This window comes from Eretmochelys imbricata, chromosome 13 (genome assembly GCF_965152235.1).
Source record: "Eretmochelys imbricata isolate rEreImb1 chromosome 13, rEreImb1.hap1, whole genome shotgun sequence".
Lineage (NCBI taxonomy): Eukaryota > Metazoa > Chordata > Testudines > Cheloniidae > Eretmochelys > Eretmochelys imbricata.
The window spans coordinates 7,516,755-7,543,229 of record NC_135584.1 but is presented as its reverse complement, the minus strand read 5'-3'; the positions used below and the strand labels follow the sequence as shown (position 1 = coordinate 7,543,229).

General features: G+C 44.2%; 1 protein-coding gene across 1 annotated transcript in view; it reads left to right on the top strand.

The window, feature by feature from the left end:
• The first annotated feature begins 273 nt into the window (after nt 1-273).
• NTSR1 (neurotensin receptor 1) overlaps nt 274-26,475 on the top strand; it is a 103,014-nt gene continuing 76,812 nt past the window's right edge. The window contains exon 1 of the mRNA XM_077832586.1: nt 274-951. Within this exon, the coding sequence (XP_077688712.1) occupies nt 274-951 (678 nt within the window). The remainder of the gene's footprint in view (nt 952-26,475) is intronic.

Here is a 26,475-nt window from a genome sequence, read left to right as displayed (position 1 = left end):
CCGCCTCTGGGGAAGCAGACGCGGGCTGGGGGAAGAGAGAGCGGCTCGCCAGGGCCAGGCGCAGCCCCTGTGCCGCCGGAGGCTGCTCCCGCGGATTTTGTGAATCGAGCTGGGCGGGCGCTCGCTCCCCCTCCGGGCGCCGCCTTCCCCGACGCATTTAAACGAGCCAAGTTTCCACGCCGCTCCGGAGTGGCAGCGTTCCACCCTCGCAGCCGGGCGGAGCGTGGGCAGCGCTGGGTACCGCTCGGGCCGAGCATCCCTGGGCCGCGGAGCATGCACCTGAATGCAACGTCTTCGTGGCAACGGCACGCGGGTCCGTCGCGCCTGCAGCCCATGGACTGGGCGGCGGGGAACGTCTCCAACAGCTCGGATCTGTACTCCCAAGGGCCGGGCGAGGAAGATCTGGATGTGAACACCGACATCTACTCCAAAGTCATGGTCACGGTCATCTACCTGGGGCTCTTCCTGGTGGGCACCGTCGGCAACTCCATCACCGCCTACACGCTGGTGCGCAAGAAGTCCCTGCAGAACCTGCAGAGCACCGTGCACTACCATCTGGCCAGCCTGGCTTTCTCCGACCTGCTCATCTTCCTCCTGTGCATGCCCATCGAGCTGTACAACTTCATCTGGGTGCACCACCCCTGGGCCTTCGGGGACGCCGTCTGCAAGGGCTACTACTTCCTGAGAGACGCCTGCACCTACGCCACCGCCCTCAACATCGCCAGCCTCAGCGTGGAGAGGTACATGGCCATCTGCCACCCCTTCAAAGCCAAGAGCATCATGTCCAGGAGCAGGACCAAGAAGTTCATCAGCTGCATCTGGGTTGCCTCTTTCCTGCTGGCCATCCCCATGATCTTCACCATGGGCGAGATCTACGGCAGGGACCAGCAGCCCGACTCTCTGATCTGTACCACCATTGTGGAAGCCTCCACGCTTAAGACTGTCATTCAGGTGAGTTTCCCCTGCGTTCCTTTGTATTCATGCTAAGAGCTGACTGCACGTAGCCACGCTAGAGATCCGATGAAGTGAGCTGTAGCTCAGGAAAGCTGATGCTCAAATACATTTGTTAGTCTCTAAGGTGCCACAAGTCCTCCTTTTCTTTTTGCGAATACAGACGAACAGGGCTGCTACTCTGAAACTAGAGATCAGTGATCAGTAAGGTGCTTTGATTGATTAATTAGTTGATTGATTGACTTTTTTTTTTAACCTAGCAGCTGCTAGCTTTCATAGAGAACAACAGCTGACCGCTGTCACTCACTGATCTCCTGCAGACCTGGCTGTGTTGCAAGCCAGTGCTCAATCTAGCTCAGTGGTTCTCAGACTCTCCAGAATACTGTACCCTTTTCAGGAGTCTGATTTGTCTCACCTCCCCCCAAGTTTCACCTCACTTAAAAGCTACTTGCTTACAAAATCAGACCTAAAAATACAAAAGTGTCAGTGCACACTAGTACTGAACAATTGCTGACTTTCTCATTTTTACCATATAATTATAAAATAAATGGATTGGAATATAAATATTGTACTTGAGCCTGTTTTTTCACTTGTGAATCTTGTCGGACGCATGTAACTTAGCTTTGCAGGGCCCCTTGTGGTGTGGGACCCCAGGCATTTGCCAGGCTTGACACTCCGTAATGCTGGCCCTGCACTTGTGATCCCCCTAAACCTATCCCGTGACCCCTCCGGGGGTTGCAACCCCCAGGTTGAGAAACACTGATCTAGATGAGTTGAGTACCCCCTGGAAGATCTCTGCATACCCCCAGGGGTACACATACCCTGGGCTGAGAACCACTGTTCTAGCTGACATAATAAGCCAGAAAAACTTCGTAGATGTGCTCTGTGCAAGCCTGAGCATTAGTCATCCTTTGCACTCGTATGACCAAGGGTAAGTCCCGTGAAATGGTCTCTGGAGAGCAGAAGGTGGTGGTGTTCCAGGTGAACATGTGCTTACTTTTATTGCAGGCTGCCACCTGGCCAAAGAGGGGGGCAGAGTGGGAGGAGGAGAAGGATTAACATACTGATCCCTTTCCAGCTTCAACAATGTAATTTATTTAGAAGTCAGATTACTTCTGGGAACAAACACATCCATCCATTCTGTGCAATTTTTGTGCATAAAAGAAGCAAAGGTCTTTTCTGACCTGTCATGGGGCTTGATTCTGATCTTGCACTGGTGTAAATGAGGAGTAACTCCACTGAAGCCGATGGAATTACACCCAGGCAAATCCAGGTGTTTGTGAGATCGGAATAAAGTCCAACATCCGTTTCAGCCAAACGAGCATCTCTCCACTGAACTTCAGCAAGTAGCAGAAACGGTTTCTAAAGTAGACACTGGTGACTTTGCTCTCTGTAAATTCAGGGGGAACAAGGCCAGTTCCCCATTTTAATAATGTCTCCAGTGCTCGATGCTGTCATTTTAGTTGGGGCCAGACCCTCAGCTGGTGTAAACTGGCAAAACTCCATTGGATGAGGACTTGGACTCTTGTGTCCTGTATGTTACTGTTTTCACTTTACAGGAGCAGTTAACCACTGGAATAAACACAATCCCACCCTTTTACTCTGACTTTTCTGCATTCTATATATTTGTCTTGCACCTGCTCTCAACCTGTCATGGTATCAAAGAAACATAGATTTCCTTTCTTCCAATCTTCAAATTACATCTCTCTGCTGATATTATTGTATTTCCTTCCTATGGCAACAGAATGTAATCTCACAAAGTTATGGCTCATATCACAATACAAATAAAAGTGAACGAACTTGCAAGGCAAAGAGCTGCTATTTAAGCATGAATCGTTGCTTGGAATAAATCAGAGTAGCTCCTTCAACTACACAAACTGAAGCTCTAACACTGTACAGCGGGTGGAACGGAATGCAGGATAACACCATTTAGTCAGTGTTCTGTTTTCTTATGCACATTCTACTTTTACTTTTTGATGGAACTTTTAACTTTTCAAGGATATTTATGTACTGGAGCGATAGGCTTGAAAATGTAAGAGAACCGGACATGAACTGGAAGAAGGGAGAAGTCAGCCTATGTAGTTTTTCCTGTTGATGCCAGTCTCAGATCTGAGAACTTTTGGGGGTCTTGTCTTCTCGACATGAGTTTTCAGAGGGGTGGGAGTTAATCTCTAGCCAATTAGAGTTTAAAAGAGTATATAACAGGGTGAACATGAAATCTTTTCTTCTTAAATACTCCTCAGAGTAGTTTGTAGAGAGGGAATTCTATACAGTTAAATGGAAGCAAATCATCACCCTTTTTTCTGATGAAGAGGGCTGAGATATGTACGCTGAGAAGAAGATGGAGTATATTACCTAACTTTCAACTTCAGATCAAGCAGCCCCCCCCCCTTTTTTTTTTGGTTAGGAATCTTGTGAAATTCTGACGTCAGTTACTGCCCAGTGTATTTATCCAAACTTTTCTCATCTCTGAGGAGATGCAAGCTATCCCTAATGGGAGACCAGTGCAATTGAGGTCCAGGTATCTTGTATTTCAAATCATCTTCTGTTTAGGATTAAAATGACATCCAGTGGCTGGCTGTGGGGCTGAAGAGGTGGGTTTAGCTCCTAATATGCATCTTCAGAGATTACAGATGATGCCAATTTCTAAGCATCTTTAATCATCATTGTTTAATATATATCTCAGTGCTGTGGAATATCAGTGTTGTATTATTCCAAACATGAAAGTGCAGGGGCATTAATTTATTACACAATAGGAAATGCATCACCTTGTGTGCTCTGACTGACCAGTGTAGAAAAACGTATATTTTGTCTCGTGGTTTTCTAATTTCACTTGTGCACTAATTGAAAAAAACTCAGAGGACATAATGGTAACTTGTAATGTAAAACAGCAGCGGGTTTGGTATTCATTTATGTAACACAGCGGCTTTCCCTAACTGGAGACCTCGACTTAAATGCTGATTTGCTCATGCGACAAGCTGGTTTAATGGCTGTTTAGTTCCTTTGAAACACACGATAAAGCAGCAGCAGTTCTTCACTATATGAAGCTAGTACAGAAAAAAACAACAACCCAGGACTGAACAAGTAGAGATCACTTCAAGCCTGACTTGCAGTGCCTTAATCAAGTTGAGTGGCACAGAATGTGACAACGAATTCTCTAACAGCATACAAGTCTGTGGCCTTGGGCAAGTCAATTAACCTGTCTGTGAATCAGTTTTCCACACATGCAATGGAAATAATGATATTGCATTTATCAGAGCTGGGTAAATACTTTTAAATAAATCACTTTTCCTGTTTGCAGGTTGTCTGCAAGCAGGTTATGATTTTCTTGAATTTGTTCATGATTCAATTAATTATCAAATATTAGTTGTAAATAGTTTTTTGTTCTGCATCTGGTTTGCAAGTAGTTAATTGAAACTATTCCAGAGTCAGAAACCAGTTTAAGCTGTGTTGAATATCTTTGATTGGACACCTAGGTACACGGTATTGCTTCTGTTCCCCGATTGGATGAACATACCTCCTAGAATCAATTTCTGGAGTGAATATTGGTATGTATTTAAAATCTGCTGTCTGCAAATATTTGTCAATATTTGCTTAAAATTTGCAGTTTTTGGCAAACATTCCCACAATTAAATATTCATATTAATGAACATAATGAAACGGCTGGAGACGGGACACTAGGGCTCTGAGTTACTGCAGAGAATTCTTTCCCATGTATGTGCCTGGTGGGTCTTGCTCACACGCTCAGAGTCTTACTGATCGCCATATTTGGGGTTGGGAAGGAATTTCCCCCGACCTCAGATTGGCGGAGACCCTGGGCCTTTTTTCGTCTTCCTCTGCAGCATGGAGCATGGGTCATTTGCAGGTTTAAACTGGTGTAAATGGTGAATTCTATGTAACTTGAAGTTTTTAAACCATGATTTGAGGACTTCAGTAACGCGGCCAGAGGTTAGGTGTCTATTACAGGAGTGAGTGGGGGATGTTCTATGGTTTGCAAGGTGCAGGAGATCACACTAGATGATCACGGTGGTCTCTTCAGACCTTAAAGTATGAGTCTATAAATTGAACCAGTATTCATGGCAGGTCTCTAGCATATGCCCTGTGCTTTAATGCTTCTTAATTAAGAAGGCTTTACTGAAGGTTAATTAATTAATCTTTTAATAGTAATTCAAAAATTCTCTTTAAGTTCTAAGGAATAGTGAATGCAGTAAAAACAATACCTTAGATAAACTGTTTGGTATAACTGTGGGCAGGGGGGTTGAATTAGCAGTAATGCAGGACTTTAAACTCATTACTGCATCATGCCTTGAAGGGGTAAACTCTGGACAGCCTTTGATGTTTAATTTTACAGAATAGTGATGTTTCCCGGTTTTGTATATCACCATCTTTGCATCTGCTTATGCTTATAATCTATCTTGTATCTTCATTGACCAGCCTTCAGTCTAGTTGTCAATCCAATGCATCTGGCTTGTATTTTGGCCTCAGTCTTGAATTTGGCAACAGGCATTAAGTACATTGGAGCTACGTTATTTAACTCTGTTTAATACTTTAACTGAAAGTCATCCTCTAACTGAAACTGCAGCCAATTGTTCACATAAACTAAAGCACCTCTCAAAGCCATTTCCACACAGGCAAATTAATGTTTGGATGCCACGTCAGCTGGAGTAGGTTTTTAAAGTTACTCACCGTGGTTGTAACAGGCAGAAGAGTTTTTGAGTGGGATGTTTGTTCTGCTCTTTTTGCATGTTAATACCCAGTGTGCTTTTGGCTATTTCATGGCACTGCTATTGTCTGTGGGTCTGACTGTCAAAAAAGGGAGACATGTAACTGCATAGGGAAAAAGTGAAACTGTGTGCCAAATGCAGGCATGGCCGGTGTGACTGCATGCAAACTTGTAGTCACACTCGATGAGCAATTGTATAAATCATGCATTAATCATTAACTCCAAGTGCAAATTAGACACAGTGACACAAACATTTTTACACATGCAGTTGTGCATCTAACTAGTAATCAGGCCTTGTATTCACCTGTGCTGCAATAGTTTCAAAACCACTTTGCCTTCAGTTTTTATAAAAGAAGGCTCCATTTCTCCTCACAATAGGACAGCTCTCCCATGATACTGTGCACGCTTATTGAGCTGGCTGTGAGAGCCGTTATTTCAGCTAGCAGCAGACCCTTCCCCTGCCCTCCCCAGGCCTCCATCACATAGGTACGTGCTGCCCGGGATCATCTCTCGTCTTGGACCTGGGCTGTTCCCTCCCTTCCATCTCCCCAGTTATTGTCAGGAAAATACCCCCCACTTTCAGTTCTTCACATTTAGGTGGGCAGCGGTATTATGCTGTTTGCACAGCAACAGGAATATGAAGAAACCACACGGGCACAGCTGAATTCCAAATAACTGTGTTTACTCACTGTACACAAATATACCAAGCCTGGCTCTGTATAATATATCCTGCTGCTCAGGATGATTTCTAGCTGATTCTAAAACATAGAACATGGAGGGCATTGCTATAGGGCTCAGAAACAATGTCAAGGGATACTACCCTATTCCTATACACAACAAGGGGGAGACCCCTAAAAACTAAATTGAAAAATCTTTGGCCAAAGGAGGACATGAGGCTGCAACACCAATCGCAATGGTAAAATCAGCAGTGCAATCTCTAAACCCACAGCACTGCCCCAGAGTCCTGCTCCTTCCTAGCTGACCAGGGAGATGGGTGGGGCACATGTGGTAGAGAGAGGACAGATGGCTCTCTTTCTCTCTCTCTCTGCTTCCCTCATATATATCTTGGTCAATGAATGCACACTTCGGGGACAGCAGCACGTAGAGCTGCTCTCATGGTATAACCGAAGTTATAATCGCTTTGATTAAAAAAAAATCCCCGAATTGTTCCAATGCAGGAGAAATCAATGGGTTTTTAGGGCAAATGTAGCATTGCAGGTCCTGAGTGATGGGAACCTCTTCTCAGCCTCGGTACTGACTTCAGCCTGCTTCTTCCTTTCGGGATGACTGTAATTCACTGTGGGCAGGTATATATAGTACCTGATGCGTGCGGATATGCCATTTATTTGCAGAGCAGCTGGCACAAGTCCCCTTGTTAAAATACATGGCTGCAGTAAAATGGTGTCGCTCCATCGACTTTAAGGATCTGGCCTATGCTTGGCAGTGTCATAGAATCATAGAATATCAGGGTTGGAAGGGACCTCAGGAGGTCATCTAGTCCAACCCCCTGCTCAAAGCAGGACCAATCCCCAACTAAATCATCCCAGCCAGGGCTTTGATAAGCCTGATCTTAAAAACCTCTAAGGAAGGAAATTCCACCACCTCCCTAAGTAACCCATTCCAGTGCTTCACCACCCTCCTAGTGACAAAGTTTTTCCTAATATCCAACCTAAACCTCCCCCACTGCAACTTGAGACCATTACTCCTTGTTCTGTCATCTGCCGCCACTGAGAACAGTCTAGATCCATCCTCTTTGGAACCCCCTTTCAGGTAGTTGAAAGCAGCTATCAAATCCCCCCTCATTCTCCTCTTCTGCAAACTAAACAATCCCAGTTCCCTCAGCCTCTCTTCATAAGTCATGTGCTCCAGCCCCCTAATAATTTCTGTGGCCCTCCACTGGACTCTTTCCAGTTTTGCCACATCCCTCTTGTAGGGTCGAAAGGGCTCAGCACGTGTGAGAAGGTGTCAGGCAAAGTGGCTGTGTTCCAAGTGCAGAGCTCTGTGCAACGGGGGGCAAAAAGCTGAATTTCGAAATGCTCGTCTGCTCTGAGACAGAAGCGGTGGGACTCTACCTCTCAGAACGCACGCGTGTTTCTTACCACCTGTTTCTAATACAGGGAGCTGTTCTGTGACTCCTCAAAGGTTTTGGCGGGCAGTTATAGTAATGCCGTTCTTAGTCCCACGATCCTTGTATGGAAGTTGTTTTCCTATCTCTCCAAATCCCTTGTTTATTATGTGTCACAGTGTCTGCAGATTGTTAAGGTACTTGGTACAGTACATAATCCTTCGTATGAAAGAACAGGCTTCATAACTAACCATTCTGTTTTATTTCCACCTGCTCTCAACGTCAGGCCCGTTCCAGAGTGCCCTCAGGAGAACTTAACACGTGGAACTGGAAAAAGTGAGTTAGGTTTCATGCTGGAATCATAGGGTTAGAAGGGACCGCGAGAGACTAACCCCCTGCCAAGATGCAGGATTTGTTGTGTCTAAACCATCCAAGACAGATGGCTACCCAGCTGCCTTTTGAAAACCTCCTGTGAAGAAGATTCCACAACCTCCCGAGGCGTCTGTTCCATTGTCCTACTGTTCTTACAGCTAGGAAGTTATTCCTGTGATTTAATCTAAATCTGCTCTGCTGTAGTTTGGACGCACTGCCTCTTCTCCTGCCCTCTGTGGCAAAAGAGAACAACTTTTCTCCATCTTTTTTTATGGCAGCCTTTCAAGGATCTGAAGACCGCTATCATATCCTCCCTTAATCTCCTCTTTTCCAAACTAAACCTACCCAGTTCCTCTAGCCTTTGCTCACATGGCTGGCATTCCATCCCTTTGATCATCTTTGTCGCTCGCCTCTGGATCCTTTCCAGTTTCTCTACATCTAGATGGGTGAAAGACTAGAGAATCAGAAATACAAGACTGGGCCAGTGGACTCTCAGTGTTTTCATCAAAGTTATGACGTCTGCAGCTCTGCCCACCTGCTGCATCCCTTATTGCTAATGAAACTCACTGCTTCCTGGAGCCTACTGCCTAGCCCAAATGCTACCGCACCTCCATCCTTCAAGTCTCACTTTTATAAATGTATTTCTTCTGTGAGGTCTACAAATAAACCTCAGTCCTCCCATATTACAAGCACTGCAGTTGACCTCAGTGCAGCCCTTACGTTGTATTCTTTCCTAGGGAAGGGTACTGGCCAAGATCTTGAGCTGACACAGGAATGTTCAGCAGAGATCATGAGTGTGTGCATGCAAAAGTGGTGATTTTGGCAATTGACACCCACTGCCCTCAGCCCAGAGGGGCCATTCCAGCAGCCAGAACTCACCGGGGTGCAAGGGAGTCCCAATCATTCCTCCTTTTCTGTCCCACAGAAGAGGGTGTCTTGAAGACCAGCTGCGGTCACTTTTTCCCCATCCCATAAAGAATTATTGCAATTTAAATAACTAAACAAATCTTATTTTGCATCAGAATAAAGCTGAGACCTTTGGAAATTTTTCAGTGAAAAACCGGAGAGGCAAAGAGACACTCTCCCCAAAATAGCCAATAGCATGTGGCTTGTACACTCTCCTAGATATGGGAGACCCAGGTTCAAGCCCCTGGTAAGAATCAGGCAGGGGTGTATTTCTCCTATCTCCTTCCTGCCACTGCTCCCTGACAATTCATCCTGGACCCGAGAAACCTCCTCTGTCAAAGTTTCATCACAACCAGTAAATTCCCATGAAAAGTTTCATTTTTCACGAATGGCATTTTCCATCAAAAAACCTTGTTGTTAAATTCCCAATGAACTCCACTCTACACCACCTGAATAGCTCTTCTAGAAGAGGAATCCTTTAGAGGCTGGGTGAGGCAGGTTCACTCTGGTGGAACAGCAAGAAGCTCCCCTCACAGAGGGCAGGTTCCTGGCCATTTTCTTCTGTTTGTTGGCAAAGGGACAGGTAAATCTATGGCACTGTATAAATAACAATCAATTGGTGACGGAAGCTCTCTGCAGACCACTAAAACAAAATGGTCAGTTTCTACTTGTGTTTATACCTATGTCAAACCAGAGTGACTCTATAACTTCAGTACAGGCATTCTGGATTTACACCAGTGTAACTGAGGTGAATGCACCCACTGTCTTGTCCTTGGATTAGCATAACTTTTAGTTTTAAAACTTTAGTGCTATTAAAGGTAAATTACTTACCACTCTTACATGCAGCACTGGGAAACTAAACCTGTTTTAGAAAAGTTTTCTATTCCTAGAGTGGATGCAGTTATACTGGTATAAAGCTATCTTTATACTGGTATAGTTTCCCATATGGGAAGAGCTATATAAAGCACCATTATATATATAACATGTCGAAACTAAAGGGGTTGCACACTTGAACTAGTCTGCTGCAGGTGAAGTGGTACAACTTCTTTGTGTATGCAAACCAGGGAGCTTGATTCTCTACTGTCTTGCATCTTATGTGGTCATGTAGACTCCAGCACAGCGATTAAGCCCCTGTTTAACTTTAAGCACATGCTTAAGTCTCATTGAATTCAGTGAGACTTATGTAAATGCTCAATTGCTGTGCTGAATAGGGATGGAGCCCTGAACTGGGGGCATTCCACCTGTATGCAGCGAGTGCAGAATGGGGGTAAAATGCTATCACTGATACAAACAAAGAGAGAATTCTGATATGTTAGCATTTTGCACTCTCTCTTGCAGGTGTAAGCCATTCTGCAAGATGCAGGACAGTGAGAATCAGGCTCAGTGATTTGAATTCTTCCTTTTGATAATGAAACTTTTGTTAAGCGGAGAATTAAACATGCGAGATGTCAGCTCCTCAAAGCAACCGCATCAACAAAGGCAGCTGATCTTGGTTGCCATGTGCTGCATTAGCCAAGAATGACTAATCCTAGCCCCTCTGCGCTGCAGCCGTCCTTATAGCTGGATCTAAATTAAATAAGCTCATGCTTTCGTTGCATTACATAACCACTTGGTTTGCTGTGTTGTGGCAGTTCTTCCACAATATTTTTATACTGATTTTAATGCATTTGATTTCTCTTTTCTGAGATGTCGGCTGTAGGGAATAAAAGAACAAGGAAATGTTGTGGGAGATCAATTTAGTTCTTAATCTTTTCCACTTTTTTGCAAATGGTCGGTAAGGGGAAAACCTAAATTAATCTACTGGCTCCTCTGCACAGAGGAAAGAAAACCCTGTAGTTGGCTTTAATCTTCTTCTGGATAATTTAAAACAGCTATTTAATTGTCTTTCCCCCACCCCTCCCTGAAAGGATTTTACTATGGTCTCTATATAGCATCTGCTTGAGCCAAACAGATGGCACTTTCACTTACTGACATTTAGAAATATTTCTCTGTTTCCTCTGCCCTGGGCATGTTCTGATGCCTATCAAAGGGGTAACATTCCTGACATGCACCAGGTTTGATCTGTACAGATATGATATGGTGCTGGATTCACTTCCATCCGGCAGTCGCGATGATGGAGAATGCTGGTGTTATGTCTGGCAGGGAAAAGCTTTTTGGGATCTTTGATATTTAATTGCCCTTTAATTTTTACATTTTACATTTGCATCCCAGTACTGCCATCTTTCCACTTCTTCCTGTTAAACATCACTCTAGCATTGCTTTGAACAGCATATTGAAATCTTTCATGTTCTGTTTCTTTTCTGGGTCAGGAAGAAGGGGCTGCCCATTCTCCATGTTCAGCTCGAGAGGCTTCTAACTTTCATCCGTTTCTCCACACAGCAGGGTCTATCCCAGCAGAGAACATAGACGTCTTGGGCTCTGCAGTGGATGAGAAAGGGGCCTTTTGAACCTCAAGTGTTTGTGGCAGTTTTCATATAATTTTACTGCCTTAGCGAAGCCATGGAGTCAGTCACGGCAGGGGTACCCGGGGGCGGTGATTATTCAGATGATATTGGTGATGGGCTACAGTTTCTGCATCTGGAAGCATTTTGTTAAGCAACCTTCCTGAGTGTCTTGAATGGCCAGTGTTGCATGAGCAGGTGTCACACTTAATCCCCTTCCCTGCCCTCTAAAGGAATGCTGCTGCCTGGCATGTTACCGCTATCCGTCCAGTATGATGACTTCACAATAACGTGCTGTCGTCTATGTGTCCTTTGACGCTTCCCCCTTGCCAAGGGCATAATCCACCTCCCATTGAACTCCATGGGAGTCTTTCCATTGATTTCAGCAGGAGGCGGACCAGATGATGGTTCCCCATGCCTCTGTTTTCATTGATGTTTCTCACAGCTTCCTAGTGGTCTGCTAGCGCTCACAATGTGCTAGGCCCCATTCAAATACAAAAGAAGACACAGTCCCTGCCCCAAGGAGCTTTCACTTCTTGCTCTGGCCAAACTCTCATTGAGTTTTCCTTGTACTTAGGCATCTGGAAAGATGTTCATCTGGGGGCAAAATTTAACACTACATTCTAGGACATTAAACATCAAAGATTCTGTATGCTTTTGGGTGTCTTTGATATTTTTCTTGTGTGGAATGTAATTTTTACATTTGTATCCTAGTACCCTTTCAGACCCATCAGGCAACTTGCTGAAGTCAGTGTCTACAGTGTGGGATTAGGCTTGGTCTGCACTAGTAGCCCAAAAAGTTACCATTTTCTAGACTTTAAATAATAGTATGAGAATATGGATAGTGTAAGGGAGACATTTTTCCAAAGCCCGCCCCCCCCCCCTTTCGTGTGGCCACATCTGCATGTGGCATCCCTTTGTGTGCATAAAACTTCTTCTTATGGCCTGTTTGCATGCACAATTGCAGGTTTATTGCATGGGAAGTGCACATTTTACAGCTGCGTTTTCAGAGGATACGTTGACCATTGAATCCAGATTGTAAGGTTTTCATCGATTCAAACACAATGATTTTTTTAAAAAAAGTCAAATAATATCAGGGTTTTAAAAATAAAAATAACCAATGGGTCAGATTTCTGAGAGCCTCTGGGCTTGATTCTTCTCTGCCCTGCTCTTTGTATCACCACTTATGCCCTCCAAAGTGAGTGTAAAACTCGGTCTGATCTGGTACGATTTTTCTGTCCACTTTGTAAATGGCAACACAAAGTGCAAGGCAGTGGAGAATCCATCCCTGTTTGTGCAGCTGCACATGCATAATTTACATATTCAAATAGCCAGTTAGGCATGTAACCGGTCATTTACGTGTGCAATTACACATGCAGTTTTACATGACCATGTGAAAAATCCAGCCCCGGTGTGAATTATCATTTATCTTAGAACTTCATACAGACTGAAAAGGAACCCTTCTAGATCCATTTTTTCTGTGTGTGGCTCTCTTTTCTTCAGGTTCCCATACCACCCTCACCACCTTAAAACTAATGGAGGGAGACAGGCACATAAAAAGGTGGATTTATTGGAACTCCTCACACGTGCTCTGCTGAACCTCATAAAATTGGACAGAGGCAAAAGGAGCTCCCCCATAGCCCCTTTATTTCAACACACAATTTCCAATCGATTGTGTTAATATTTTTGAAGGCATATGTAGAAACTAAATCCAGACTTACCTTGCAGGGAGGAAAGAGTTAACAGTTCACTTCCCTACACTGTCTTAAGCCACTTCTGCGGCATTGTGTTCAGTACATAGAGTCTTGCAAATAAAGTCCATTGATTTTCATTCATTCGATGGAGCACAAATCAACACAAGTTTATTTTTTCACAGCTGATGGCGACTTAGTGAGGTAAGTGAATTACATGCCACTTTCTCTTTACTCCGGGAATACTCCATGTCCTACTTCAAGAAGCTAATCTCTTGTGTTCTGTGCTGGCTGGTTCCTAGCTGCAGCTCTCCTTTACCATGCTTGCCATCCACTTTTCTCAGAGTCTGAAATAGACACTTTTCCATTGCCTTCATTGTTTGACAGATCCAGAAGTAAGGTTCTGGCTTGCAGTTAGCTGAAAGCTCTCTGCAGCTCAACAAATCCAACAGCGCTCCAAACCATTTATTCATGTAGCTTTAAGAGTAGCATGAAAATCACAGTGATGGTGAAGGCAGTTCATATTTGATCGTTAAAGTAATAGTCTCCATATATAACAGATGCATTTGGTAAATTTTGTGTTGCCAGAATTTTAACAAGGTGCTATCCTCAAACATTTTCCACCTCCATGGTGGGTGGTGTGACATCTGCTACCCAAAATCCTCTGCTCCCTTCCAACCAAAATATTCTTCAGTTAGATACTCATCCTTTTTACACTTCATTCTTAACCAGTTTCTGCCCTCACCACTGTGCATGGAGCCATCCTAAAGGGTTGGGAAAGTTAGAAAGATGATTCTTTGGGATATATAGTGATGTGACGGGTATAAAAGCTAGGGATTACTGCTCTATCTTGTATCACTCTGAAAGGGAGACATTTGGTGGTGGAACGTACTAAGATTGAATTGATCATACAATAATCCTCTGCAAGTTGCATAAATACTCTAGGCCTGCTTCTTTTCTCCTGCTGATAGTTCACCAGTGTAATTCCATTAATTTCAGTGCTGATAAAGTGAGCAAAGCTGGTTGGGGAGGAAAAGTTTCCCCTGGGGAAAAAAAAAAGATTCGATTTAACAATTGTCAAGTTTCTTTGAATTTTTGTTTCCAGTTTTCTGAACCTGAAGCTTTTTTGTTTCATTGAAAAATGTCAGGTTTGGGGTTTTCCAGGGAAAACTGGAAATTTTCACGAGATTTCTCATTTCCTAGACAGGCTATTTTCTGTCAAGTGTTTGGATGGAAATGTTTCAAGCCGATCTTGGTGTAAAACATAGTGTTGAACATAAAACCAGTGGGACACATGCTCAGCGGGTGTAAATCAAAGCTCCGTGGCGCTTGTAGGGCTACAGGGAGGATTTGTCTCATTGACTTCAGTGATGTTCCTCATAATTTACATGGTTGTAGCTGACAAGAGACACAGGCCCTGTGCTGTTGAATAATTGTTATAAGAGAAAAACCATTTCCACTGGAAGCATCATTGCCTGCATTCTCCCCACTTTCAGCCAGTGGATTTACATTTCTCCGCGACTGCATCTTCTGCAGTAAATTTCTTTCATAAAGAGCTTCCAGCTGTCACATTGCCAAGTCCATTTCTATAAGTATACAAAATCGAAGAACGGGCATCCTAGACCAGACTGGGAGGGATCTGCAGCGTTTTCTGTCCTCTCTCTACAATACCCTCCTGTGCACTCCACTTACGATTACTCCCCTTGGATAACACAGGCTGAATCTAGGGCCGCTGCTGTTCGGGCCAGCACATAATCTAGTGGGAAATGATTCTACCTTGCTTTAGAAGATTTTTCTCCTCCTACAGGCCGCCCTTTGAGTCTAACTGTCACTTTGAAATGAATGCTGTGCCTTACTGTATGCTGATCACAACTCACTAAACCTTCAAAGCAATTTGTGGGGGCTTTCTCTGGCATGGATTCTGGACATATGTGGACTCAATTCTTCCCAAGCCTTGCAGCTTGTGTAGTCATTTACACCATTCAATGACACTGAAAGGCAACCCATTCAAAAGTCATAAAAGGAAATGCTTTCCTATGCAACATAATCCACATTTTCTGCCACAAGGTGTAATAGAGACCAGGAAGATTAAAAAAAAAAGAAGATTGGCAATTTCAGGCTAATCAGTCAGTTAATTAGATGGGATAAGAGTAATTAGGTTGGATAATAAATATACATGATTGAGGGCATAAACCAATGAATCTTTGACTGAGATCAGGAAGAAGCTTCCCTTATGAGCAAGTTACTCCAGGATTGTCCACTCTGGGATATCTTGCACCTTTCTGACAGCACCTGTGCCAGAGAGGGGTTAGAGGACTGAATACACCACTAGTCTATCCCAGTTGGGCAATTCCTATTCCAAGATAGAATTTCACTCTTTTGCATTTTTGAGAATATTGTGCAAGGTTAGAAGGTTGCCATTTCAGTCATTTTCTCTAGGCAAGTTATGTTTTCAAATTCTCTGTCTATTCTTTAGGAAGAGCCATCCACTGGATGCGTTGCTTAGACAGTTGGAGAGCCGGGAATTCTGCTTTTCTGCTGCAGTGTGTTTTATGACTTCATCTTCTCAAGCCATTTGCCTGGTTATGACATCAGTTGCATCCTGACTGATGTGACTGATCTGTGGGGCAGGAAGGATGGTCTAGTGCAGCGATATTCAGACTCAGGCTCTCGAGCCGCGAGTGGCTCTTTACTGTGTCTTCTGCAGCTCTTTGCAGCACATGACATAAAAACAGTACTGGTACTATAGTAAATGAAACAATTAATTCACACGACTGTCTCTCTTTTGGGTAATGTTGATCACTAATTTTGTTCCTGAATCAGTGTGGTCTGAATATCATTGGTCTAGTGGTTAGGACAGTCATTTAGGACTTGGGAGAGCTGGGTTCAAGTATCTGCTCTGCCATAGACTTCTTGTGTGACCTTGGTAAAGTCACTTAACCTCTATGTGCCTCATTTCCCCACGTGTAAAATGAAGGGAAGAGAGATTATCCCCTCCACATTTGTGTTGTCAGGTTACATACATTAAACACTGTGATGCGGTCAGACACTATGGTTATGTGGGCCATATAAGTGCTATCACCCCTTTGGCACAAGCAGTTAGCCAATATTTTGGCCTTGCAAGATTGTTTCCATTATGAAGAGACGTGGATGATATGAGTCAGGTATAGTCTTTGATACAATGCTATTTATTTACAGAGAATGTATAAAAAGTCTTGTTTCCCTGAACATAGTATGAGTCAAATAGAAGGAGGCAGTTTCTTTGCTCTCAGCTTCCAAGTCTGTGCCCCATGGAGGTCTCAGTTCTCTCTGAGGTCCTCATTCACAGTTGCTTCTCTTGCTGTCTGCTCGCTTTTCTTCCCTAGCCCCAACATTTGCAATCGGGGAACATATCAGCCCACATGGCTCAGCTTCTGATCAGGCCATGTATGGTGGCCCATTGACTTGGGCAGGGGCTTCTACCATTTCCAGCTATCTCACTCCCTAAAGAGGCTTAATTGCTCATACCATTTAGGCTGAAAGAAAGGTACTTTGCCTGCTTAACTGCTTTAAACAGGTCTATGATTGATCTATAGGTCAAAGACCTGCTTGATGGCAGCCGTTAACCTCTCCCAGCATAACAGGACTTTAGTGTCTACTCAGCACTTAGCACAATGGGACTTGGTCCTTGATTGGGATTCCAAGGTGCTACTATAATATAAAGAAGAATACAGACGTACGATGCTGAATAAATAACTAAATGAAGTCTCATCTCATATCAGATATATCCTTTCAGGGAAAATATCCTGCCCATGCTAAGTATGAATTTAATCAGTCTATAACTACATTAATGTGAGTGTGTGATGCCAATAATACTAATATGATTTTGTTTTGTCTGCTGCTTTAAGAGTTTTGGGAAACTGTTTTATGAAATGCAACTCATGTTGACTCTGAAAGAGCATAATTTAGTGCTAATGTTCCTTTAATGATTCTTCCTGGAGGTATCATTTCACCGTCCGAAGATAGTTTGACCATTATCATTTACTCATTTCATTCTGAGGAGAAAAGCTGATTGGAAAAGTCTCATCCCGGATTTCATTTTATAGCCACTCCATCCTGTTCCTGTGATACCATTTATCACAGATGTTTGTCCTGACACTGAAAATTCTGAAACTGAGTTACCCTTTGAGACCTGGCATTGATCTTTTGTGATGTGCATGGAATAAGATAAGGCCCTCTCTATCCTTGGAAAGAAAGAGAAATAAAGCTCAGCTGTCTCAAGGTGGAAGGAATGGGTGGTGTGTAATGCATACATTGCATGTATAGTCTGCAAGTAACAGACGACGGTAGAGTGAAATTCTGGCACGTGCATCCACCTTTTTGCACCACAGCAGGGCTGTGAAGCTGCCTTCACTAGAACAGATAAGGTTTTCCCAGCATGGAGAATTCCTGGCTAGCATGGAGGCACAATAGCTTGCTCTACACCACCACTTCCTGTGGTGGGGTGTAGGAGAGAAGACACATGCACGACAGGTACATGATGCTTAGAAGCAAGGCTAAGATTTTATCACAGTTATTTTTAGTAAAGTCACAGACAGGTCACGGGCAATAACCAAAAATTCACAGAGCCTTGACTTGTCCGTGACTTTACTAAAAATAATAGGGGCAGGGCTAGGTATGGGGGGAATGGAGTCCCATGGGGCAGGGGACTGACAGGCTAAGCCCTCCCTCCCATCATGGCAAGGGGCACAGCTGCAGCGGGGGGCACACAGTCCCTAATCTGGAGCGGGGCACAGCTGTGGGCGAGGGGTATGCGGCCCTGGCTGAAGCTGCTGCCAAGTCCTGGCCACAGCTGGGGCACTCTGCCCTCGGAAGCCATAAGGCAGGCGTACAGCCCCACTGCAGCCACTAGTGCGTGGCCCCAGCTGCAGCCCACGCCAAGCCTGGCATGCCAGGGAGCTGGGGAGTAGAAGCCGCAGGGCTGGGCCTGCAGGGTCCTGGTTCCAGCCAGGCCCAGTTGCAGAGCAAGGGCACATAGTCCTGCCTCCACCTCCTGAAGCCCTAGAAGTCACAGAGGTCTGGTAAAGTATGGGAATCTATGACCTCTGTGACTAAATTGTAACCTTACTCATAAGCAATCTTCTAGTAGCAAACAGTGCTGAGACTGCTCTGAATTATGCTGAGGGAAAAACAGGCCCCCCGCTGTCTCAGGTAAATGAGAGGGAAGAGAATCAGGGAAAAAGAAGAGAGAGCCATCCACACTAATAGGACTAGTGTGTGTAAATAGGGTAGTTAATAAAGACTCTGACCCCTTTCAAAGGTGGTTTGTTTTTTGCACTGTTTATCCTCTTGGAGTTTATTTTATTGACAAAGACAGAAGCCATGCAACTTGACTGATATACCTGAGAGAGTGGGGAAATTCCACATAGTGGGGATAAAAAAAGGAAGCTTTTTCCCCTGACAGGCTGGGTCAAAACAAACCAGCAGCTTCTGAAAGCTGCTCAGGGATTTAGAGGTGGATTAATGGACTGAGCACAGTGAGATGGTCAGTAGGGCACTGACGTGCATTATTAGGGGAGAAAACCCCCAGTGATCACCCACCTTCAGCCAAAGGCTTGTGCTGACATACTGGCATGAGTGGGGAGACAGAGTGAGCACACCTCTACTCTGACCCCTAGTCCAGTATTTCTGGGGCTACCTGTAAGATCCCATGGCTCTCACTGCTGCTGTTTTTTTCAAATCAGCCTGACACAAATGGTTTCCTTTATTCACCCAAATGTGAAATCCCTCCTCTGCTCTCCCACTTTTCACCCCCACCCCAAACTTTTACTAGTCTGACATCCCAGATAAGCTACTACTTATCCTGGACTAGTGAAAGATTGAAGGACTGATATCTCAAGAACCATTAGGGCTAAAAACCAGAGGCCTTATTCCACTGGAGAGCATGGACACTCCTTTTCACGGAGATATAACAATCATCCCATCATGCTAATTCACCAGATATCAGGGCCCTAAACCATGACAATGTAGATTAGATGAAAGGGTTAATATGGGGGGGGGTAGCTTTCCTACCCCCTCTCAAGCACCACGTTCCCCTGCCTTTGATAGGAATTGGGGAGGGGGGCTCAGCACCTCAGGATTGAGTCCCAAAATGGAGACTACAGGCCGAATTCCTCTCTTGCTTATTCTAGTGCAACCTCATTGATTTCCGAGGGGTTAAGTGGAAGCGTAAGAGAGCAGTATTTGGCCCTGAATGAATTCAGTCACAGCTCTTGTTCCAGCAAAAGCCACTCCTTCAGGTAGTTCTTCATCTAAACCTCAACCTCCATGAGGGCACCACAAAGCCTGAGGAAGGCTCAGTCCCCCTGCACCCACCCCAGCTCTAAAGGATTTTTTTGTGTCTTGTTCTAGGAAGATCAGCTTCCTGGTGCAGGAATACCCAGCCTTTTTTCCCCACCCCAACATTAATCAGTGCCTCAGCTTTTATTTGACCTTTAACCACTCACCAAAGCTATTTGTTGCTTCATATACTCAGGGGACAAAAGCATTTTCCCTTACTTACCTAACATAGCCAATAAATTCATATGAATGCAGTTTGTTTGTTTTTTAAACTGCATCAATGGATTGCTCTTAGCAACATGGAATGACTCGGTACAGCTCTGTATAAATAGATATTTAAATTTAATATGTAAAACACAAGTTTTTTCCTGCTGTTTACAATACATCAACAGCTGTGTCTGGAATTCAGAGGAACATACATATTACAGCAGCTTCTAATTTACAATCAATTGCATGTATGCAGAAGTGATGGGACTTATGCATCTGATGACCCAACTCCCCAGCAATTGGGGTAAACAACTAAGCCCTGCTGTTTACATCCCACATTACTAGTGCTCACATGAGAGCCCTGCAATCAAAGCAGGAATAAAATCAGAGGTTTTAAAACTGTGGTTCATAGTTTATTAATAAACCTGCACATCCATCTCTGTTATCATTTAATGTGAACATGCAGGTGAAAAGTCACTGCTGAAAAATACTTTACAGAGATTATAAAAATAAGACTTATAGCCTTGCTGTTAGTGCCATTTATATGCATGCTGCTTTAGATTAGTGTTTCTCAAATGCGGCCATTGTGGCCACATGGAGCTACCAGAGGCTTTTCTTGTGGCTGCAGCTTCCTGGGCAGAGATTGGGAGGAGGAGAGAGAAGCAGGGGCCCCTCCCCCAGGGCTGCCAGCAGGAGCTGGCCCACAAATGCCAGAGGAGCAGGCAGCTGGTGTGAGTTCCCCACCTTCCCAGGGGTGGTGGGGCTCAGGCTTCCAGCTTCAGCCCTGGGACAGCAGGTGCCAGCCACAGGGCTTCAGGCTTCATACCCCCTCCCACCCTCACAGCCAGGGGGCTTCAGGCTCCAGCCCTGGGCTCGCCCCCGGCCCCCCACTGCCTCCCTACCCACTTCTCCATCCATGGCTTGCCAGGGCTGCCTAAGTCTGCTCTGAACAGCAATATTTATATATTTATCACTTTTCACTGCCTCCCAGCTAGCAAGTAAGTCTGTGTGAAAAGTGATACATACAAATATACATATCAGTTTTTAACAGTTAGCAAGTTTAAAAAAAAAAAAAGCCAAAAAAGCAAAAGAAACAAATAGATAAGAATGTGCAAAGCACCTTAGTTGTGTTTCTATTCTGTTTAGGTCCAGTAAAGAAGAGACAACTGTAGGTTATTTTTATCATCAAGTCTGCAAACAAAAAAAACCAAAACAAAAAACCAATCAACCAACCACTCTACATAAATAAATTACAATCATTTGGACATGGATATGTGTATTTAGTTAACTTTAGGAAAAACAAATAAGTATTTTAGGAAAAATGGTCAGAGCGGCCACACTCTAAGGCCCCAAAATGTCTTGTGAGAATCCCTGCTTTAGACAGATACAAAAACTGATTCCCACCTTGAAGAATCCTAGATCTTAGACCAATGTTTTCCAAATGTAGGTGCTGGAAATCATGCTCCTAATTCCCCACTGAGGCATCTACATGAAAGGGCCAACTGCAGCTTCCATGAGATTTCCTGGGACTCCAACACTGTGAAGAGTTGCCCTAACAGGGCAGGTGAGGATTCTTCTAAGAGTGCAAGGCTAGCGTGACCCACTCTTCCCTCACCCCTCCCAGCCATAGGGTGCATCTCCCTGTTTGGCTGGGGTTATGGCTAGAGCACAGTGTATCTGGTGATCCCCACCCAGTGGAGTGCTCCTTAATGGAAGGTTCTGGTCACACTGGAATTCAGAGTAGCACATAAGTGGTTAGCACCAGCACCGGATAAGCAGAAAAGTGCCTTAGTGCAGCTCAGATGAGATGTTTTAAAGAGCTAGTGCTCTTGCAGTGTCTCATATAGAGTCAGCCAGCTATGACCTAGCAAAGCTAGCCAGTAAGTTGAAGTACTTGAATTTCTCCCCTTGCCCTTCCCCACGGGAGATTTAAATGGGAAACAAAGTAAAATATGCTGATCACTGAGTATGCCGTCGCTGTAGGTTTTATCTCTAAGTATATAGCCCATTTTCATTTTATACAAGCTGTCAGGAAAATTAATCTGAGATGATGCTAAACAAATTCTTGTGCCCTGCAATTATCTGGAGCGATTTTACTCTTTGGCACATACATGTGATGAGTTTGTCAGGTAGAACGCTAGGGGTTCTCAGCACCTCATTCTAGTTTCATTAACAGCTTTTGCATTTGACCTCCTATCTGCTCCCCCCTCGCTAAATCTGCGCATCAGGGCTTTGCGGTATACAAGTAATTCCTTCTTCCAAGTAAGCGTGGAGGGTCTGATTCACCACTGCCTGTCATTTACACCAGCGCAAAGCACTAGAAGTCTGATGTGGTATTTTACACCCACTTTCTGTGGGCATAAGTCACAATATAGGTCTCTTAATAGTCCCCATGAATGCTTGTAATTAAAGCTGTACTTCCTCCTTTAAAATTTCTGTCCCAGCTGGGGAGGGTCCATGCTCACACTTCTCCTAACTCATTTAGTTGGATGTGCCAGCATTTTGCCCTTCAAAGTCAAGCTTTATAGAGCTTGGGCAATATTAGTAAGTAGTTTACAAAAGGAACTAGACAGCCATACAACATGGAGGCATTAAGTTATGGGGGGCATATTAACAGCCAGACTGTATGTGGGTAGTTACTTTATGGGGCTGTCAGTACCTGTTGTGTGGCTTTCAACTAAAGAAAGCCAGGACACCATGCTGGGCTATATCATGCTTCGTGAGTACTCCGTGATAAACAGCATGCCACTCTAGCAAGGGGGATGGATGCAGAAGCTTCCCAGCCTGGGCCCAATCCTGTGAGGTTCTGGGTTATCTCAATTGCCACTGACTGAGCAGAGGGTTCTCAGTACCTTACAGTATCAGGTCCTCTTTACAGGTGCTTGCATTCACCCTCCCTCCTGCCTTTGCTTTCAGTCACCTGCTACACAGCCTGCTTCTCTTGTACTGTTATATTATCACCCTCAGCAAGCACAGCATTTCTGGAACAGTTTGAAATGCAATTGCTGGACTGTGCTATGCAAGACGAAGCTTTACTAAGCATTGCAAACAATGTAGGCTTCCCCATTTGACCAGTTAATCCTTTTTATTCCTCAGTGCCATGAGTGCTGCAAAATAGCCTTGCTGAAGCTGGTCACAGTAATGGGTTATATGGGAGGAACACATCTAAATCCATTACTAGTCCACAGAAGGAGTTTTTACATGGCCTTACCATATGCTTCTCTCTTCCCTGTGCTGTACTGTTCTCCAGCCCAGCCCACAGAGTCTGCCTTGGGCCCCTCCTGGGCTGAATGAGAGAAAGGGGCTTTTTAGGATGTTGGCATCGGTACTTACTTGGATACTTGCCTCAGCATCAGTCACTGATCTTTGCCCATCAAAATACAGCCCTGAAATAAAGAGCCACGCAGCCCAACACACGGTGTCAGTAGTTTAAACGTAACCAGTTTCTTTAACCAAAACACATATTACTCTATAAAACCATTATTTGTGTTGCAGCAACACTTAGAAACCCCAGTCATGGACCAGGGCCTCATCATGCAAAGTGCTGTCCAAACACAGAACAAAGACAGTTCTTTTTCCAAAGAACTTACAGTCAAAATAATCAGAACAGCAACTCCACTCATTCCCTAAGATATGCAGATACCATTTCTGTCATTGATGCCGAGCATTTTTACAGTGCTTCTCAACCATAGATCTAAACATGCTTCACAAAGATGGTCAAACATTATTTCCATGGGGAACCTGAAGCTCAGCAAAGATAAATGAGTTGGCCTAGGTAACAGAGTCGATGTCAGAGCTGTCTTCGCTACAGAAGCTTCCACTGAGTATCAGCCCATGGATTAGAGCTGGGTCCCAGTGAGAAATACAGCCAAATTCACGCTGCAAAAGTTCCCTTCTATTCTGGATAGGACAGGGCTATCTACAGCCTCCCCAGAGGGTTTCTGCAGATGGGTATGGCCACCAGTAGCCTCCCCTTCTCCTCAGGGTGGAAGGCAGGCCACTGCTGGCTCTTTTCAAGGGCCTTGACTGCTTCAGAGCTTGAGTGGGGTATTAGGCTGTTAGAAACCCCTCCCCTTCCACTCTAAGATAGAAAGGTAGAGCTCTGACAATCACTGAGATCTCTGTCCCAATCAGACACTCAAAGTGGACTTGGTGTCCTAGATTGCACTGTGCTGTGGAATTGAAGTTACCTGTGTAACAGTTGGCAAGTATCAGAAAAGCTTCCTGGTCTACTAGATGCTGTTTGAGGTCGTCTTGCAACAAAGGAGAACTCTCTTCCTATGTTATCTTAACAGCATGACCAATAGATACTTTCTTACAAGGCAATAAAAAAAGCATTAGACAACTCTAGGGGCCATTATCCTAGCATTATGGAACTTAGGTCATCACCTAACAAGTCCTTGTTGGGTGCAGTACAAAGCACACAAATGTTTTTAACTAGTATAATATTACAAGCTTAGTGTCTCCAAGTTTAACAGAGGAACTTACCACTTAAGCCCAGTGTGAAAAATTCAAACACAAACAAACTATTTTAAGACAGCTGTTTCAACCGAAACACATAAAGCAACTTTGTTACCAGAATAGCTATATTTAGATAGTCATCCCCTAGCTTTAGCACTGTCTAATCCCTCCAGCAGTCAGAGCAAGACTGAAAACAGGTGTGAAAACCCTTTCTTTTTATAGAGAGCTGCTTTCCCAGAATTTTCTGAATCCTAGTGCCTCTTTCCTCTTTCCTTCAGCCTGCCCCAATCAGTTAGAAGTGCACTCTTTAAATGAAGCCTCTCGAAGGGGGAGCTCCTCTTAACAGGAAGGAAGTGTCTGTTACAGGAGTTCCTGTGAATAGACTTTTCAAGTAAGCCTGAAGTTACTGTGCTAACACCCCATCCTCTCTCACAAACAATATATAAAACGATATACATTAATAGTGCTTTTAAACATGCTTGTAGAGAAGCGTTCACAGAGGAGATTATTCATTTGTATAGGGAAATGGAACAAGTTTTTGGTTCACTCTCTAATCTGGTGACATTAATCCCTTCCAAGAGAAAAGTGGCCAGGAAGCCCTCAAGAAAAGAAATGGAAAAGGACATGCTAGAAACATTATTCAGGGAATAGAGATATTTATTGAAGGGGTAGAGAGTTCAGCTGCATTCTTAAATTCCAGCTAGAGGTAGGCTTGGCAAATGACCTTGCCTCTCTCTCATTCCACGAGTGGCCCCTTCTCAGCTTCTCCATAATGCAGTAGAGAGGTGCAAGCCCACCACTCCATGCACGCTCCCTGGAGAAGGTCCCTCTCACAGTGAGAATAAGCATGAGAAATTTCAGCCTAGTGAATGATTTTTTCCACCATTACATGTGCTTAAAAATAGGGGCTTTTTCAGCTACTACTAGTGCACTGAAGATGTGGTTACAATAGGAAGAGAAAGCCCATCTGTATCTAGATTATGTTAATTCAGAAGATTTTGATTTTTAATCAAGGCAGACTTCAGAGTCTTGCTAATTCATGTTCAATCTAGCATCACCTTCTGTTGTAGCAAATGCCATATATTAATTACTGACTGGGAAACAGTTGCTTGACCCTTACTTAATGTAGTTCATATTTCATTGTTCTTGTCCTAGAGGCTATCTCAGCTACCATTCTGTGATTCCTGAGCCTCAGGGCTTTCCCTATGCAGTAATCGGAAACTTTCGGTTACACTCTCTGGACACTTAGGGCGGGGGAAAGTGATGAGTCAGCAAAGTACACTGCAAATTGAAATTAAGGAAAAAAGATTTAAAAAATTAATAATTTGTTAAAAGGAGAAGCAGGTAAATAAGGACTAAGGTGTGGAGGAAATGATAATTTCATGGCCACATGCTGGGTAATAACATGAGAACTCCATGCTTGTAAAACTAAATGGTCTCTTTATTAAATCAGCTGCAGTTTAGCATTCAAGCCATGTGCTCACAGACTGAGTTCCTGGTGCCTCCTCCTGATTCTTCCCTCCTGCAGCCTGTGCTCCTCCCTCCAAGCTGCATACAGATTGCTACAATGATAATGATCTGCCAGTACATGAAGGTGTTGACACCCAGGAGGCAGAGAAATCATTCCGGGGAGAGGGTGTCATTAGGAGCAATGGAATGAAACTGAGTGTTATGCTCCCGCGAGGTACACAGGCTTACGAGACAGACACTTTACTACTACCTGCCCTGAGTGTAAAGCTCTCTTGTCTGAAACTGCTATGGATCTGCTCCCTGAAACCACCAACCTCTGGCTGCCTAAGCATTGCCTTCCAGGGCCTCTCAGGCCTTGTTCTCGCTCTGCAGGTAGCAAAAGGCACACGCCAACCCCAGATCCTCCAAGTGTTCCCTGCAGTGTTCAGCCCCTGAACACTCTCAGAAATACCAGGCCTGCTGTTCCAAAGGAACAGGGTACACCAGTTCGTAAGATTCAGCTCAGGGTCAGCACTGGGCTTAACGCTTACACACATTCATAATGAGAAGAAGAATATGCTTATTATCAACAAACAGAGAGATTCAAGTGATAATGAGTCAGAATATTGAGAATAAACGGTTACATATAAAACAAAATCATAACACGCTTTCTAGGGACTAAACTTAACTCACAGATTAACCTCCTGTCTAAAGAAGTTGATCTCACCAAAAGTTTATGTCAGAGGCTGAGACCTCTATTTCATGAAGCAATGCCTCTGTCCTTTACCTTCCTCAGTGAAGGCTGCCCGGGAGTCTTCTCTGCCCCCAGATATAGTCCAGCAAGTACAGGCTTCCCTCCTTCACTGCTGTTTTTTTTTTTTTTCAGTTAGA